Source organism: Pavona decussata, unplaced genomic scaffold (assembly GCF_977016875.1).
Source record: "Pavona decussata unplaced genomic scaffold, jaPavDecu1.1 SCAFFOLD_93, whole genome shotgun sequence".
NCBI classification, from domain to species: Eukaryota; Metazoa; Cnidaria; class Anthozoa; order Scleractinia; family Agariciidae; genus Pavona; species Pavona decussata.
This window is the reverse complement of record NW_028145510.1, coordinates 1,540,559-1,556,674: the sequence shown is the minus strand read 5'-3', so window position 1 is coordinate 1,556,674 and position 16,116 is coordinate 1,540,559. Positions and strand designations below refer to the sequence as shown.

The window sequence follows — 16,116 nt, the reverse complement described above, 5'->3', positions numbered from 1 at the left end:
ACGAAAATTGCTCAAATAATACCAACCCTTTATTTCTCCTCTTTATTTCCACTTCCATTGAGCGAGGGACTGGAGAATAGTCAGCAGCGAATGGTGCCCAGTGCTTACTCGGTTTAAGCTGCCGCCTGGCAGTTTTTCATAATGGCGCTTGGTGGAATTCTTTGGTCGTGATATTAGGTGAGGAGATTGTCAAATTTTATCCTTTGAAGTCAGGTGAAAAGTCACAGTGGCAGAGAATATGGTAAGTGAAGCATTAAGGCAAGTTTTAAATGAAATATAATCACTTCTCTGGAAGAAAGTAACCAATGCCCGGCGTGCGTGCAATCATCGAAAGATTTGTCGGTACGACGTGTACTCAATAATGCGTTTCTACCTTGTGAAAAACGCAAGTCACAAAGCGACATACACCGCGTAATAATGCTGTTGAGTTCCTGCCTTTATTAATTATAGATGTGTTTTTTTACGCCGGTTTCCACTTAGACTTTTGTTTGCCAATGGCTTAAAATTAGCTTTAAAAACATTTTTAACAAACGAGATGAGAACCTTGGTTAACGAAGTTAATCGAGGGTTATCGCTAATCGGCTTTCGAACAACTGACCATGGGCCCGGAGATTTTCTTCTTTTGAGCTAATCTCTCATCATCAACTAGCTTCCGGCTTCCCATGCCAAAATAAACCCAACCTGATTCTCCCCCAAAGGAATCACCCCACCCCCCCCCCCCCCTCGTCCACGTCCACAAACGTTCCTTCAAATCATTACCCCAATTCCTACAGTTTCAATAAACATCTGTCTGGGTGAAAGATGCACAAAATACAGCCAAGGAATGGCAACATTGAAATTTGGAATAAATTGTTTTTGGAAAATTTGGGGTCAAACCCTAGGTACGTATCTAATATTGTTAATAAAGAAGAGATCAAAAAACACTATCATCTGGGAGATACAGTGAACTATACAGGAGACCAGGTGATTCATTTCATACCCAGGAGACTTTGGGATACCCTGGGAGAGTTCACACATTATACAGACTAGTACCATGCTCTTTGAAGAAATACTGTACCTGGTTTGTCTAAGAGGACTCCTGAAAAGTTGATGAAATTGGGACAATCTTTTCACAACCTCCACTAATTTCATTCAAACACGATAAAAACATACTTTTTTTGGGCAACTTTCTAGTTAGAAGCAAACTCAAATCCAACAATCAACCTGGTAGTGTTTAAATGCATGCGCACTCAATGCAAAATTTGCCCTTTAATTTCCAACATCTAGAAAATGTTGGGATCCATGCCAAGTAATCTATTAAAATCAGTGATTGTTTTATATGCACCTCCGCTAATGTTATCTATTGCATTAAATACGCTTTATGCAAACATTTATATATCGGTCAGATAGGAAACTGATTTTGCAAACATCTCCAAGAAGTTGAAAGAAATGACAAAGATGCATCCAAACCAGTCACTCGACACTTTAACCTGCCTACTGTGCACGTAACCATTTCTACAAACACATGGCAATCTGAGGCATTTCTCTACAGCAATGAATTGGCAACCCAGAAGGTCGCAAAAGTCTTAAACATAAATTCAGCTTCCAAATTGGCACTGTTAATTCCCGGCCCACGGAATCAACAAACACTTTTCATCGACTAATTTATTTTTTCCATGTTACCATGTTCCCCCCAATAGTGTAACTCCAGTGCTCACTTAATATTCAATATTCAATCAACAGTCATCACTAGCCCTTTTTTTAACACTGAGTACTCAAATTAGCGGGAGTTTCCCCATTTTATTGCTGTGACAATGTTATCAAACAGGTGAAGACAGTATGGAGGGCTTTTTAATGTTATGCTTGACTTCAAGTTGTAACATTGTTGAAAGCCTGCAGGGATGGCGCAGTGGTGAGAGGACTCGCCTCCCACCAATGTGGACCAGGTTCTATTCCCGGACTCGGCGTCATATGTGCTTGCTCCGAGAGGTTTTTCTACGGGTACTCTGGTTTTCCCCTCTCCTCAAAAACCAACATTTCCAAATTCCAATTTGATCTGGAATCTGAGGGCCACAGCTTTGTCAGTCGTAACAGACTGTTAAGTGTTATCCTTGTTAAACAAAGTTGATTTATTTACTTATTTATTTATTTATTTATTTATTTAGTTATTTAAACAAAAAATGTTTAATGGCCTCAGCTGCCATGAGTCTCTTGTACCTCAGTGCTAGAGCATCCAAACTGGTAATCAGAAGTTCTTAGGTATGACTCCTGATAGGAGTACTTGGATTTCCTTTTTCCTTAAGTTTTTAGCTGTTTCAACTTTAAATTTAAGTTTAAGTTTTAAAATTTAAAATAAATTTGAATTAAAGCAGTGAAGTCTATGAAATCCACTAAAAATCTTTGTTTCAGTTACACGTAGTTTCTCTTCTCTTGATTTGTGTGAATATTTTCCATTTTTGTTTGACCTTGCAGTGTTGTACAGTTTTTACCCTTGTTACTAACCAAAATGGCAAGTGAAAGAGCAAAACTTACGAGCCAAAACTGAATTTCTACTTGTTTGTGGCTAGTTGACTACCATTAGTCTTGAGTCCAAGTTTTTGATTTGAAATGTGTAAAAAATAATAAAATAAGATCAAACCATTCTGTAAATTTCATGTTAACAGTTAAACGTAACTGTTATAATTTTATAATTTTGTCTAACCCAAAATACACTGGCTCAAAGAACTCATCTAAGTATGTACATTGTAGCAGAGCTGTTTGGTTTTATGTAAAACCCCAAATATTAAACAGAAATTTTCAATTGATCAAGGGTTTTGTTTTTAATCTAGAACACACTTGACTGTATAGACAACTGAAAAGTAACTTACCTTAAATCAGAACAGCTTCGATGGCATTCAGTGCTTTAAATGGCATTCTGTGCTTTAAAATGTAGTGAAGAGATACATATACCGGGTCAAAGTTGTACAATGTATTTACTGTGTAAGCGTATGTATGTATGTGGTCAGGGGGTAAATGTTGATAATTCAAAGTAAATGAACTGTACCAGGTGGAAAACACTCTACGTGAAGTACATGTATCACTGTGAAGCTTAAAAAAAAATAATACAAATAATAATTATTATACCATTCATGTACATATGCAATGTTGAAGGTGTTGTAAAAATGTGAGCTAGCCAGCTGATACAATTTTACTGCAGATTTAACTCGTAAATTAAAATTGCACTTAAGTTATCCTCTGTATTACTATATTATTAATTTTAGTATTTAAATTACCCCTGAAAATTTATTGTAAACTTTTGACAAGTCAAACAGTTTTAGTTGGTCCAGTTAACTCTAGAACGTATGCCATATATTTCATGAATGGTAGCAAGTGAATTAAAAACAAGATTATTTTGTGTGGGACTGTGGGTTGAGGATATAATACTATGTATCCTGATCACAGTTTCATTTTTTGCACATATATTCATTAAATTTTCATTTCTTGTATTTTCATCAATATTAAATAAGATCATCTTGAATGTATAAAAGTGAAATTATGGAGAACTTATAGTTTAATATATTTTTATTTTTAAAGCAATTTGATTTTTCAGACATCAGTTTTTGTACAGTGCTAATTATAGCTTAAAAGTTCTAACTAGCGTCTGTTGAACCATGGGGAAATATCGTGCTCTATAACAATCATTTTTCACTATTTTTAATTTGTCAATTTCCAGTTTCAATTTTATTATTTAATTAAACATTTTAACAAGGGATGTGTCAAATGGTAACAAAACCGTGGAATTTTTTTTAGATGTTGTTGTACATACTTGTATCTCTTAGCATCTTTTAACTACCTGAAGTATAATTTTATCTTGTGGAAACAATCATTTCAGGTCTCCTGGGGTGTTATCAATTTACAATTATTATTCACTAATTTTCTTGAGCTAGCATATGAAGTCTGTATCAGGAAAATATAGGTTAAGTCCTTTTTTACAACAAGGTCTGTAAAACTCCCAGAAAAGAAGAGTAAGACTATTATTTTTCCAATATGGTGTAAAGAAGCTGGTTCAGCTAAGCTTTTATTGTTAGGTCAGTCTTTCAGTTTAATTTATGCTGTAATATTCTTGTTAATCAACAGCAAAGACAAAATTAAGAGAAAATACTTTTAACTGTGTGAGCTACATGTATTAAAAGTTACTTAACCATTTTACACTGCATTTTTATAATTTAGTTTTTCAAGATGCGGTCAACATTTTTCTTTTTACATACACGTAGGCCTCCCTCTGTGAAATGAAATAGGTTTTGTGGTTGTCAGTGGTTAATAATTAATATTTTTTTATTCCAAATTGTAATGCCATATATTTATCAACAATTATTAGATACATATAGTTTTAGTTTTGGAAGAAAAGATAATAATTACGTGTTCAGGAATTATTAGAATGACCCTTCCTTCTTTCCTTCCTTCATTGTTCCTTGAATTCTCTGGCACTAAATTAATCTCCACTCATTTGTTTATTCCTTTCCAATCCTCTCCACTTGAATTCCTTCATTCATTTTTCATTCTATTATTTTGTCTGAATTTATCTTTGTCTGTTCATTTGTCGCTTGCACTTTTAAGCATTTTGCTCAAGAACTGAATGTGCCAATGAAAATAGAGCTTACAGTATCTGTAATTCCAATTCTTAAAAAAACAACAACAACAACGAAAAAAAAAAAAAAAACAATCAAGATCTAATATTTCTTCTTTTTTATCTTGAAGGCACTGTTTGGGGTTCAATTCGTGTTGAGTGTTGTCATGGCAACTATGCTGCAGAAGTTTTCCCCATTCATTTCTTTGGCAAGGTGGATCCTCTGCAATGAGCAGTAAGTGATACAATGTAACATTATAATAATTATCAGGGCACGAAATTAACTTTTTTCTTAAGGAGACATTTGGCTCCTAAATATTCCAAAGTGGTCGCCAAGTCCAAAAAGTTAGTAGCCATTTTTTTCCAAAACGAAAACAAAAAATATTGAAAATGCGTTATCATGGATGACAATATCAAATCGATCGTAAGCTTTCCTAGCATTAGGAATGCCTGGACGGTTTTGTTGATGTCTAAAGAATAGCAAACGACAATTCTGGTCAGAGTAAAAAATGAACATCACCAACATTTCATCACATGGTAAGTTTTTTTTTAATTTTTGGAAATTATTCAAAATTTACAGTTCAAAATGAGCTCAACAGCCACGAGCAAACGCAAGACTCATTTTCGTCTCATGACGCCCACCAAAACCAACGAAACAACATTGAAAAGACAGTTTCCATCAGCAGAAGTAATTGTAGCTGCTATTTCTTGTCGTTAAGGAATATCCTCTAGCACCAGGGACATTGCCAATTTGTCTTTCGGTAATCCCACGTGGCCATGGAGGGGCAAGGTGCAAGAAAACTTTTTCTTGTCGGCATATGTTTCTTCCACGACCCGTGCGAATTCCAAAACCTTATCCTCAGTCCCGGTTGTACGCGCACCAATATTTGAAATAAATTTTCCCGATCCTCGTCGACGCTCGTTTTAAATTTAAATCACTTTCATTATGAAAGTCCAAGCAACGGAATCCGCCATCTTGGATTTTCAGAGGTCTCATGCGGTCATGTTCTGAGCCCGCAATATGTACTGTTAGCAAAAGGGAAATTTGAATGCACAATATACAACGTAGCGTCTAAATTATCCAATGACGGAGAGTTCGTGACGGTTTTGCTACAAATAAACTTCACCATTCGCACCGATTTTTTCGAGCTTTATTTTATTGCACAATACATAAAAGTAGGATAAAGCAAAGGGCTCTGGTCGCCAAGGTGGCGACTAACTTTCGAATCTTGGTCACCAACACGGAAAACTTAGGCGCATTGGCGACTGTATCAGGCGCAATTTCGTGCCCTGATTATTATTGTTGAAATAAAATTTTACACTGATGAACCAGTGTGCCATATTTTCAAATAGTAAGTAATCCCTCCCTAGAGCTGGGATTAAGTGGTTTTTACAGAAGTGCATCAAGCTTTCAACCAGGGCCCAGATGAAAACCACGGTTAACTCTCAATCATGGATTAATGTCAGTCAGCTTGGGTAGTGTTGGTTCCTTTGACTTCCTTTGACTCTCTCTACCCAGGTGGATAATAACACCCCCCCCCCCCCCCCCACACACACACACACACATGCACAGACACACCTGGAATATCTTTCTGCGTGCCTGGCTAACCTTTTGGATGTTGACCAGACTATTTTCTTTTCTTGACAACTCAACATTTTTATGTCTTTTTTGTTGTTGTTTGGAACAGCCTTGTCAGATATCTCCATCCCTCAGATGAGGAACTTAAGGCACTGATTGGTAAAAATGCTGCTACAACAAACAACAAAGGTAAAGGAAGAAAGGCGGCAACTGCAGACTCAAGGTATGTTCCTCACTAGACTACGATTTCTCCCTTTATTTATTCTTATATAAGAACTTTAAGTGTGCAAGATATTAAAACCAATGAAGTAACCAGTAACATCGGCTCACTGTCAACTGTTACAAACTGTACCCTTTGGAAATCAAGCCTGCTGTTAATAAAATAATTATATATTTACTAACAATAAATTTGTATGATACGTTTCATCCAATTAAAATAGATTCACTGTTATTCTTCTCTCTTCTAACATGTTATAGGAAGAGGCAAGCCAATGCAGCAGCGGCTGGAAATAACATTGATGATGTTAAGACATTCACTGTGCCTTGTAATATTGACGTTCAGCTGGACAAGGCCATGGTAATTAGGCATAATAATTATTGTTACAGTGAACTCCCCTTATTGCGGACACTCTCGGGACCGCGAGTTAGTGTCCTTAATAGTGAGAGTCCGTAATAGCGAGAATTTTTTTCAGTCAAACGTCTGTACTCTATTTTTGCCGGAGATTTAGCTGCTGTCCGTATTATCGGGGTGTCCGTTATAACGAGGTGTCTGCAAGGCGAGAGTTGACTGTATTGGGGTACTGTATGTGTTTGTGTAAATGGACAAAAAAAAGTCTCGAACACATGCCAATCGGTGTTACAAATCTTCACCACATTATTAGCATCGCATTGCTAGCATGACTAACCAATCTGAAGTTGTGAACCAGATACATTAATATTCAACTGATGTTACTAACATTAATTACAGTGTAGCTGTAGCTGTCTGTGAAGATGGAACAAGTGTGAATTGTTGTATATTAGATGGGATGGTTAGAGGGGTGAAGGCAGGGTAGATTTCCCTGTAAAATGGACAATAAACAAGAATTTGCAGTGACATGCGATACCCTTGAGATGGCTGTTTAGTCCAGAACATTTAAATCGACTGTTTAGTCCACTGTTTCCAGTATTCTACAGAACAATTGAAATTTGAAAAGGCTCAGGGGGCAGGAAAATCGGAGAACTTGGAGAGAGACCCATGGAGCAAGGATGAGAACCAACAACAAACTCAACCTGTATATGCTATCAAATCCAGGAATCTAACGAGGGGCCTGAGGGGGGGGGGGGGGGTAGGGAGGGTTCTCTCACCACTCTGTCCTCCCTGTTCCCCTTTGGAAATTTGACTGTTAAATTGCTGTGCAATAAAGAAATTGAAAAATTGTCAAATACTTGTGAAATGTTCGTGGCTAGTCTGACGCGGCGTTTCGTTTGTGCGTCATAATATTGCCACTTTACAAAATTTTGGTATAGTTTGTGACAATTTTTTTGACACCTTTCTGGTGGTTTCCATTTCAATTTACCCATCAAAATCCAAGAGCAGAGCTTTTTGACTGTCGGTTTCTCATTTCAGATTGAAGAGATTGACCTGCTACCTCAGTTCCTTTACGTTGACTACAAATGGCTGATCGACTTCTCGTTCTGTGCAGCTGTGATCAACGTTCTGGTTGAGATCTTTGCATTCTTTTTACCTGAAATCTATACTCAGGAGCTGAACTTGGGTCTGGTGTGGAACTTCCTGGTCATCTTCTTTGCAGTGTATCCTTTGTTGAGTGGCTGTAAGGAGGTTTTGCATGATGCATGATCTGCTGTGTTTATTTTCTGTGGCCTGTAATGTTGAAGGGATGGGAGCATAACGGTCTAACGTCGAATTTTAGGCCAGTATTTCGTTTTGCTCAAAAGAGCCTGAATTTAGTGGCGTTAAATTAAGTCACAGAACATCGCTCTGTTTTAGCCTGCAGAATAGGCGTTATTTATTTATGTATTTATTTATTAATTTTTTGCGTTTTGCAAGCGAACGGAGGCAAGCGCGAGGCCGGAGCGCGGAGCGCGAATCACGCGTGACGAGAGGGGGCGGTTACTAGGCGACGGCAACGAAAACGTCACCTGAAAACATAACTTTATTTCATTTGTGCTACTTCGCGATTATTTCAACACGCTCAACTTCTACAGAAACGGCGAACTATCCAGGAACCAAATTGGTAGGAGTGGTGTTCAAGAGAAAGAAAATGAAAACTGATTCATTGTCGTCTGCTCACCTTGTCCAAAACACCTGGAATTTGACGTTGTTGTTTTGCAGAGGACAGCAAAGAAATGTACCAAAATGTAAACGCACGTGCAGAGCGATTGTTTTTGGTCATTAAACCTGTTGTTTTGTGGTGTTGTCGTTGTCGTCGCCGTCGTCGTTGCTTAAACTCCCTAAGGTTTTTTTTGCGCCCCTTGAAGCAAACATACCTTATTATAGCAAATTGATGCTTGTATGTATTAATTAACAATAAGACCTTGATGCTGTGTATTTCTTAACTTAATCTCAGTAAAGTGCTGTGTTCTCTGGCGGCTGCCTATTGGAGAGGAGATGACACTGGCGAGCGATCCATGTGTCTCACGTTCGGCTTGTTCTTTTTCGTTGTTGCCATGGCTGTTCTTGTGATTGACGAGTCTCTTCTGGACTTTGGCCTTGATAAAGGTAAGTAATGTTACGTGATCGGTTATAAGGCACAGGTATCCCAAACATGCATGAAGTATGCAAATGTTTTCTACCTTGTCCCGAGTGATTGGTTGAGCGAGACAAAACGTAGAGGCGATTATGCTCTCAGCCCTTCGGTTAGACTAAATTAAGTTTAATTTCTCTCAAACGAAGTAAAAATAAACTCACAATGAAGAAGTGTTGTCTTTTTTCGTAAGCGTAGGGGTACAAACGACGGGAAAAGACACGACACTGTTTCATTGTGAGTTTAATTTGGCTTTATTGGAGGGAAATTAAGCTTAATGTAGTGGAATTGAAGGGCTGAAAGCATAACCGTCTCGACTTTTGTTTGTTGTTGTTTCATTACAGGTTATGAGAGTTTCTCAGAAAAGGCTACAGAATTCATGGAAAAGCAAGGCATTTCTTCCAGGTTAGTAGAAGTCACATATAATTTGCAGACGTTGACACAAAAAAGGGCTGAAGTCGTTTCAAATCATTCAAGTGACCAGATACACTGTACATGTAAACAACAAATCCAGAAAAGAATGCTCTGCGCCTTGATCCTGAAAGTGTACAAAACTTTGTAACCCAACTGATGTACACCAGTGCATTTGTTCCTTACTGTTAGAAGGCTAGCGCTAAAGTAAATGTGTTTAAATTACATGTCTATTGGCGCGGATTGATTTGTTGTGTTTTGCAGTGGCCCGGCTCCAAAGTGGATGTTCAAACTCCTTCTCGCTGTTGCATCAGCTCTACTTGGTGCGTTTCTGAGTTTTCCCGGTATGCGTCTTGCCAACATGTATCTGGATTCACTGTTCTACTGCAGGGAGACGCGCATCATGCTGTAAGTCAAATCACAACCCTTCTCATCAGTTTACTGATATTACGAGAAATTAGACTTCATTCTTACTGGGCAATTTCGCGCGTACGTAATTTTGCAAAAGTTAAAGGGGAAGTATCATGTGGTTTTTGGTATCTTTTGTTAAAAATGATGAAATAAGACCTTCAATCAGCTGCCAAATAATTCTATAATGACAAGAGGAAAGAAATCAACTCAATCCTTGAAATGAACAACTCGTGATCTGTTCTAGCGCATTTTGGAAACAAAAATGCCAGAACTTGAAAAATATTAGCCTGACATTTCCATACAGACCTACTCTGTCTCTGGTCAGCGGCAGTAATCGACAGTTTTATTGCACTGGGGGGCCTGATAATTTATAACAAAACTAGACAATTATATTTTTGTTTCTGTTGACAAACAAACATGTTTGGGTTTTTAAATGACAGCCAATTTGCATGATACTTCCCCTTTAATCGACGGAAAGAAAAAAAATAGGTAAGGACTTCAAGCTTACGCTTTAGTTTCTCCTTTACTGATCTACAGCACAAAAATCGTAGAAATTGAGACTCGCAAAAATTGCTAGCGATAAAGTTCACGAATCAGGTGAATATTGCAGTGCATGCATTCGTATTAAGAGTAACACTTAAATTGCCGCAATGTAAAAAGTCACAGAACTGTAAAAGAAGCTTGACACAAGCACAAGGGGCCAGTGATTTAAACAGAGTCTATCTTAGGCCGCGGCTTAAGACAATCAGTGGGCCTCCAAATCTGTTTATAAGAGGTTTATTTTAAGTAGATAAATAGTTTTGTAGTCTGGGATGACAGCCTTCTTGTTACCGTCAGCAGCAGACAATGTTTAGATATGACTGCTGGCAAAATTGAAAATGGTTTAGAACGTGGTTTTGCTAAACACCGTCTAAACTGTCTTTTAATAGGGAGCTTAAGCAACGACGACGGCAACGGCAACGAAAACGAAAACGTCACCTGAAAATATATCTTTATTTCATTTGTGCTACTTCGCGACTACACCTTTTGCCCTTCATTATCAGGAAATAAATTTTCATTAGCGCGAAAACATTGGTCAATAAAACTAATGTATAATCAGTTTAACTAGGAAATGAAACATTTCAATTTGTGGCAGAGTTTGGAGGGGTTTTGCATCGAAAAGAAGATTCATTAAGGCCAATCAGTTAGAATAGCGTTTTATCGAAAACAACATTCTTTAGTGCGAATGAAGGTTCATTAACCTAGGGTTAACGTTCAATTGCGCGAATAAAATTTCAACTACAAAAGATTTGTAGTTACGTGGTTTCTGAATAATTTCCCAATGGATTTATATGGATGCTTAAATTTAAAAACGATGCTGTACATGTGCACACTGGTTTCGCAGTAATGGAGCACAGAGTTCGTCGAAACCGTATCCCAAATGAGCTTCGTGAAAGGACAGTTAGGGCGTTTGAAGATCCCCGCGAGAAGAGTAGAAAGGTGAACACGATAATTGCTAGAAAATGTGCAGCGTGGTTTAGGTTTATGCAGACTTACATATACCACGATGTTTGAATGGGGAGTTGATTGAAGGATAGAGCTAAGACTTGCTTGATTGTTACGCTAACTGTATCTCTGTTGTAATGAATTTTTTTCCTTGTTAAAGAACATTACTTTTACTTTACTTGTCCCCTGGTGCCAAGGTGGCGCATAGGGCCTCGATAAGAACATTAAGAAGCGTCTAATGTTCGTTCATTCTCTTAAAATTTTGTTATTTCCATTAAATTGAACAGATATTCGCATTAATGAACGTTCTTCCCTATGCAAAACGCCTTATTGACGACATCGAAAATTAAAACGTTTGTCTATTTTCATACAATGATTACACATTCGCTTTAATGATTTAATTTTTGACTCTAATGAAAATGTATTTCCTGATAATGAAGGGCAAAAGGTGTATTTCAACTCGCTCAAATTTTACAAAAAAATGGTAGAACGTGGACGCAACAAAATTCCTGATATCTTTAAAAATGAAGCAAAATATAATTGATAGAATTTCACGAAATCCTTCCACTTTTCACTTGCTTGGATCAAAAACTCTTTGATACAGCTGCCTAAAAATCACTCCTTTAGTACAAGTAAAATATTTCGTGTTCTTCAACTTTGATCTCACTTGTCTTTTTACTTTATTGTTCCTTAGGGTCCTTCTGCATATAAACTTCCTCGCTCCTTTGTTTCTTATCTTTTTATGGGTGACACCCATTGTGCAAGGACCCTTGATGGCCGGCTCTTGGCAGGACCCCGACAGCAAGGAAAGTCATCCAATGTGAGTAGCAAGATGTTCCTTATACTGACAATGTGTCCACCCTGTCTGTGGTTTTCTTGTCTTGTCTGATATAACGTAATGTTAGAGGCCTCGATACCAGGACCACGTGTCTGTCAGTAAATAGATGGACAACCTAACAAAATGCTGCGTTGGTCTATTATACCACCCCCCCCCCCCTCCCTGCCAGGGTAGAGTGGTGTTAATCGTAGTTACTTCATGTAACAGAAACACTAAAATCCATGGCCAAAAAAAAAAATTCATGGCCATCTCGCAATTCAGAATATAAAATGAATAAAACGAGACCGAGGATGGTTATCATTGTTTTAAATCAAGATTTTGGTTTATTACAAAGAAAAAAAAGTTAATAATATTTCGGGTCCATTACAGTTTCACAGTCATGTAATTAAGGACTGTGCCTACTAATAAGGAAGTATTTTTGTGTGGTTTATTTCTATGCGGGGAAAGCAGAACTTAGCAAGGGCTATTGAAATGCAAAAAGAAAATTGGGGGTAACCAGGCATTTTTTAGAGATAATGAAACAACAATTATTCTAAAAGCAGTAAAATTTCAATTTCAATCCAGTGAACCGCACTCAGCCTTTATGTACCTCTGTGTATTGATCCGCACTGATTTTCCATTGAACATATCATTTCAGATTAACAGAGAAGGGCTACCACAACCTTCGTTATATCCTGTTGCTGTTCTTCTGTGTTTTGCGGCTTAGTCTTGTCTGGCGTCATCTTCAGTCTTATCTTGACATGGCACACGAAAGGATCGAGAAGATGAAGAAAGAAACGGGGAGAATCACCAACGTGGATCTACAGCGAAAGGTAACAAAAACTCTTGCTATCGTTTTCCCGCTTTCAGAGGACTGCCTGTCGTTTCTCTGCGTTCATGCTAAGTCAACATGTATGAATAATAAACTCGTTTCTCTAAAACGTGTCGGACTCTGACTTGAAAAAACGTTAAAACACAACGTTTATCAAAAACTTATAAAAGATGTTTGAGGTTTCGCCCGAAAATCTTCAGCCTTCGTCCGTTAAAAAAAAAAAACAAATAAGCAAACGCCTAACGGTTCACCTTCTCACTCGTTATCCTCCCCCCGGTGCTTTATTAAAGATTTTATAAAACGGCAGAAACTGTCTTGCCTGAAATTGGAAGTAGTTCAAGCACACATAACCGAATACAACAAGTATGATTTACGTAATGTTTTAAACACGAGCAGCAGTTTTTTATCGAGATTTCTCACTCATTAATAATTCCTCAAGCCAAAACAAAGGAAATCACTACCGTGAAGGAGGTTTAAAAATGTGATCTTAAAAAATTATAAAATTTTGTGAACTTTTGCTTCGAATTTCTCCAAGAATTATCAATAGTTTGAGAAGCTATATCAAACACTCGAAAGAGTGTTTCCTCCTGTTTCCAAACACCTCGAAGTTGGTTAAAAAAAAAAACTCGGCTGCGCCTCGTTTTTCCAACCTACTTCTCAGTGTTTGGAAATCGGAGGAAACACTCTTCCTCGTGTTTGATCTATTACTTAAAACCACGAGGCGCAGACGAGTGGTTTTGGACCCGATGAAACACGTGCTGCGAGTTTTTTAAACGGCTTCAAAAACATTCCTGGAAAAGCGTGTGTCAAGAGAGTTCAAAACGATGATGCTTTTGTGAACGTTGGAAATTAGCATACGAGAAAAACATTAAACACCGCATACTAATAAGGAGGAGGTTTTCTCGAATTTGAAAACCACTGCACGTGATGTTTTATCGACCACTTGATAGGTGAATGGGCTTATGAATTATTAATGAGTTTTTGAATTGTGTTTCCCCTACAGGTCGCCCGTGTATTCTATTACCTGTCAGCCGCTGCTCTTCAATATCTTGCGCCTACCATTCTCCTTCTTTTCTCTGTGTTGATGCTAAGAGGACTTGGTGAGCACAGTGTACATATAACCCGCAATCATTTTGGTTTGGCTTGAGGACGGTATACCCCGATATTTATGTAACTAACAGTACACCATGCGGGACGCTCCCGACATTTGCCAACCCTAACAGCATGCTGGGTGCATCTCACAATTGGCGAGCTAAATCAATTAATTTTACCAGGCTCACGAGTCCCCGTGTAGCTTAGTGGGTAGAGTATCTCCGACCGCTGTACGAAAAGTCATGACTCAACTCTTGTCGGTGACGGAATAAAAAACATTTTATTACCTTGAGGGGGTTGGGGGGGGGGGGGGGGTTGAGGTTGTTGGGGCCGACAGTAGTAATTAACTTAGCTACTAGGCTGATAGTAGCCAACACCAAAGAAGATAATAGCAGACGTGTTCGTGCATGATAGCTTGATGGGCCACGAGTAGACTTCCTCTCTCTCCTCCTACGCGAATTCGTGCTTTATGTCCCGTAACTTGGCCTAATTAAGAGGTTGAGTTGGGGGCAAGTTTTGGTCACTAGTCGACACTAGGGTTAAGGATAAAATAAGCTACGATACTAGTGATACTTATGATAAATAGGATGGCGATGAAGTGAAGTAAACGAACGTGCGTTCTTTATTAAGTCAAATACTCAAAAAAATGCGAGTCCTACCAACGGCAGGACTCCAACTGGTGACTAAAGGTTGACAAGGAACTTCTTAGTCCTCCTGACTCCGATAGGAAGGCTCAGAATTTCTTTATTTGTTGTTTGACTTGAGAACGCTCCTTCATTTGTTTCATGGTATGATACTCTTGATGCTAAAGTTACGCCCATTCTGCCAAGTTTTTGTTTGATTGTTTATTTATTGATGTTTATTTACTGTATTTGCTTTGTTTTCATTCTTAAGGCTGCACAGACTGGAACAGCAACCCCTTAGGCGCGTCCCGCATCCAGTACTCCTCTCTGATATCCAACAGCACCAGAGAAGCTGCACTTAGCCTCCGCGGAGTTCTGACCCCTGCACTGTTCCAGGGTGTCATGTCGTACATGGTGTGGTGGCTCTGCACGGCTTGGCTCATCACCTCTCTGTTTGGAGTCGTTTATCTCAAGATGTTTGAAGCAAGTTGACACGAGGCCTCTGCGGTTAGACGGGGAACTCAAAATGACGGCCATTTGAGTGGAGTGAGCGGTACGTGATGAGAGGCCATTGAGGGCGAAGACGAGGCTGAGAGTGACATATTGCTATGGTAATGCTTTCAACGGTCGGGGATTCTACTCTGTGCGGTGCATCACCACTCCCGACCCAGACTTCACGCAGACAGTGACACAAACGAGGCTGCTGACGAATTACTGCTCCAAAAGTCAATGATAGGTCAAGAAAATATTCAGAGGCCCTAATGAGAGTGGAGCCCGTGAATAGTTCTAATGTACAAACACTTTAGAGGCTCATCTTCATGTTACTTAGCATTCAGTTATAAAAATCACAGGTTCAGTCGTGATCGCGAGTCTTTCTTCTCTGTTTGCTTCTGGTTTACTTTGAGACATGCCCTCCAAAGCATACAATTGATTCACTTATTCAAATTTATGAATACATAATTCAGTAACGCCCTGAAGATGAAAACTGATCCTGGTTGGGAAAATTTGCCAGCATGAAAATATTCTCCTCGCTCCTTCTGGCATGATTTGTAATCCCTTTCTTCCATGGACTGCACCGTTGCCAGTTGATGTTCTGTCCCGTTGAAGCAACCTCGTTCCCAGAGTCCTCTCCTGCCGAGTGAGTAAGAAAGGACTTTGGGAACGAGATTGCCATCGAAGTTGCTTTCTTGACGTCACGTCAAGTCACGTGTCTGCCGTGGTCTGCCACGTGTCAAACTATCATCGCCCTTAACTCAACCAGTGGCCCCGAGAAATAAACGGCAATCTTCTTAGTTTGTTGTTTTTGTTGTCGTTGTTTGATTAGAAGGTGTAAAAGGAATGGATTAGAACTTATCCACATGTACGATGTGAAGACAAAAAGAATTACCCAACCAAAGGAATCAATAAAATGAACTAAGACGGGGAACAAGGCGTTGCCCTCGTTTTGTTGCTAATTAAAAACGTCCTTTTATTATTCTAAATCAAATTATTCTAAAAAGTAGTAAAATATAAGCAATGTATTGCGGTTTTTCCCAAA

At 38.6% G+C, this 16,116-nt stretch overlaps 1 protein-coding gene across 1 annotated transcript; it reads left to right on the top strand.

Annotated features, from left to right (window-relative positions):
* Positions 1 to 105: 105 nt before the first annotated feature.
* On the top strand, positions 106 to 15,884 carry LOC146473526 (transmembrane protein 161B-like). The gene is made up of 12 exons (XM_085118179.1): positions 106 to 241; positions 4,717 to 4,820; positions 6,274 to 6,387; positions 6,642 to 6,741; positions 7,771 to 7,955; positions 8,732 to 8,883; positions 9,253 to 9,313; positions 9,584 to 9,727; positions 11,910 to 12,035; positions 12,691 to 12,865; positions 13,868 to 13,964; positions 14,851 to 15,884. Exons 1-12 carry the CDS (start codon positions 239 to 241, stop codon positions 15,069 to 15,071), a joined length of 1,482 nt encoding a protein of 493 aa, XP_084974305.1. The 5' UTR covers positions 106 to 238; the 3' UTR covers positions 15,072 to 15,884.
* The last annotated feature ends 232 nt before the right edge of the window (positions 15,885 to 16,116 follow it).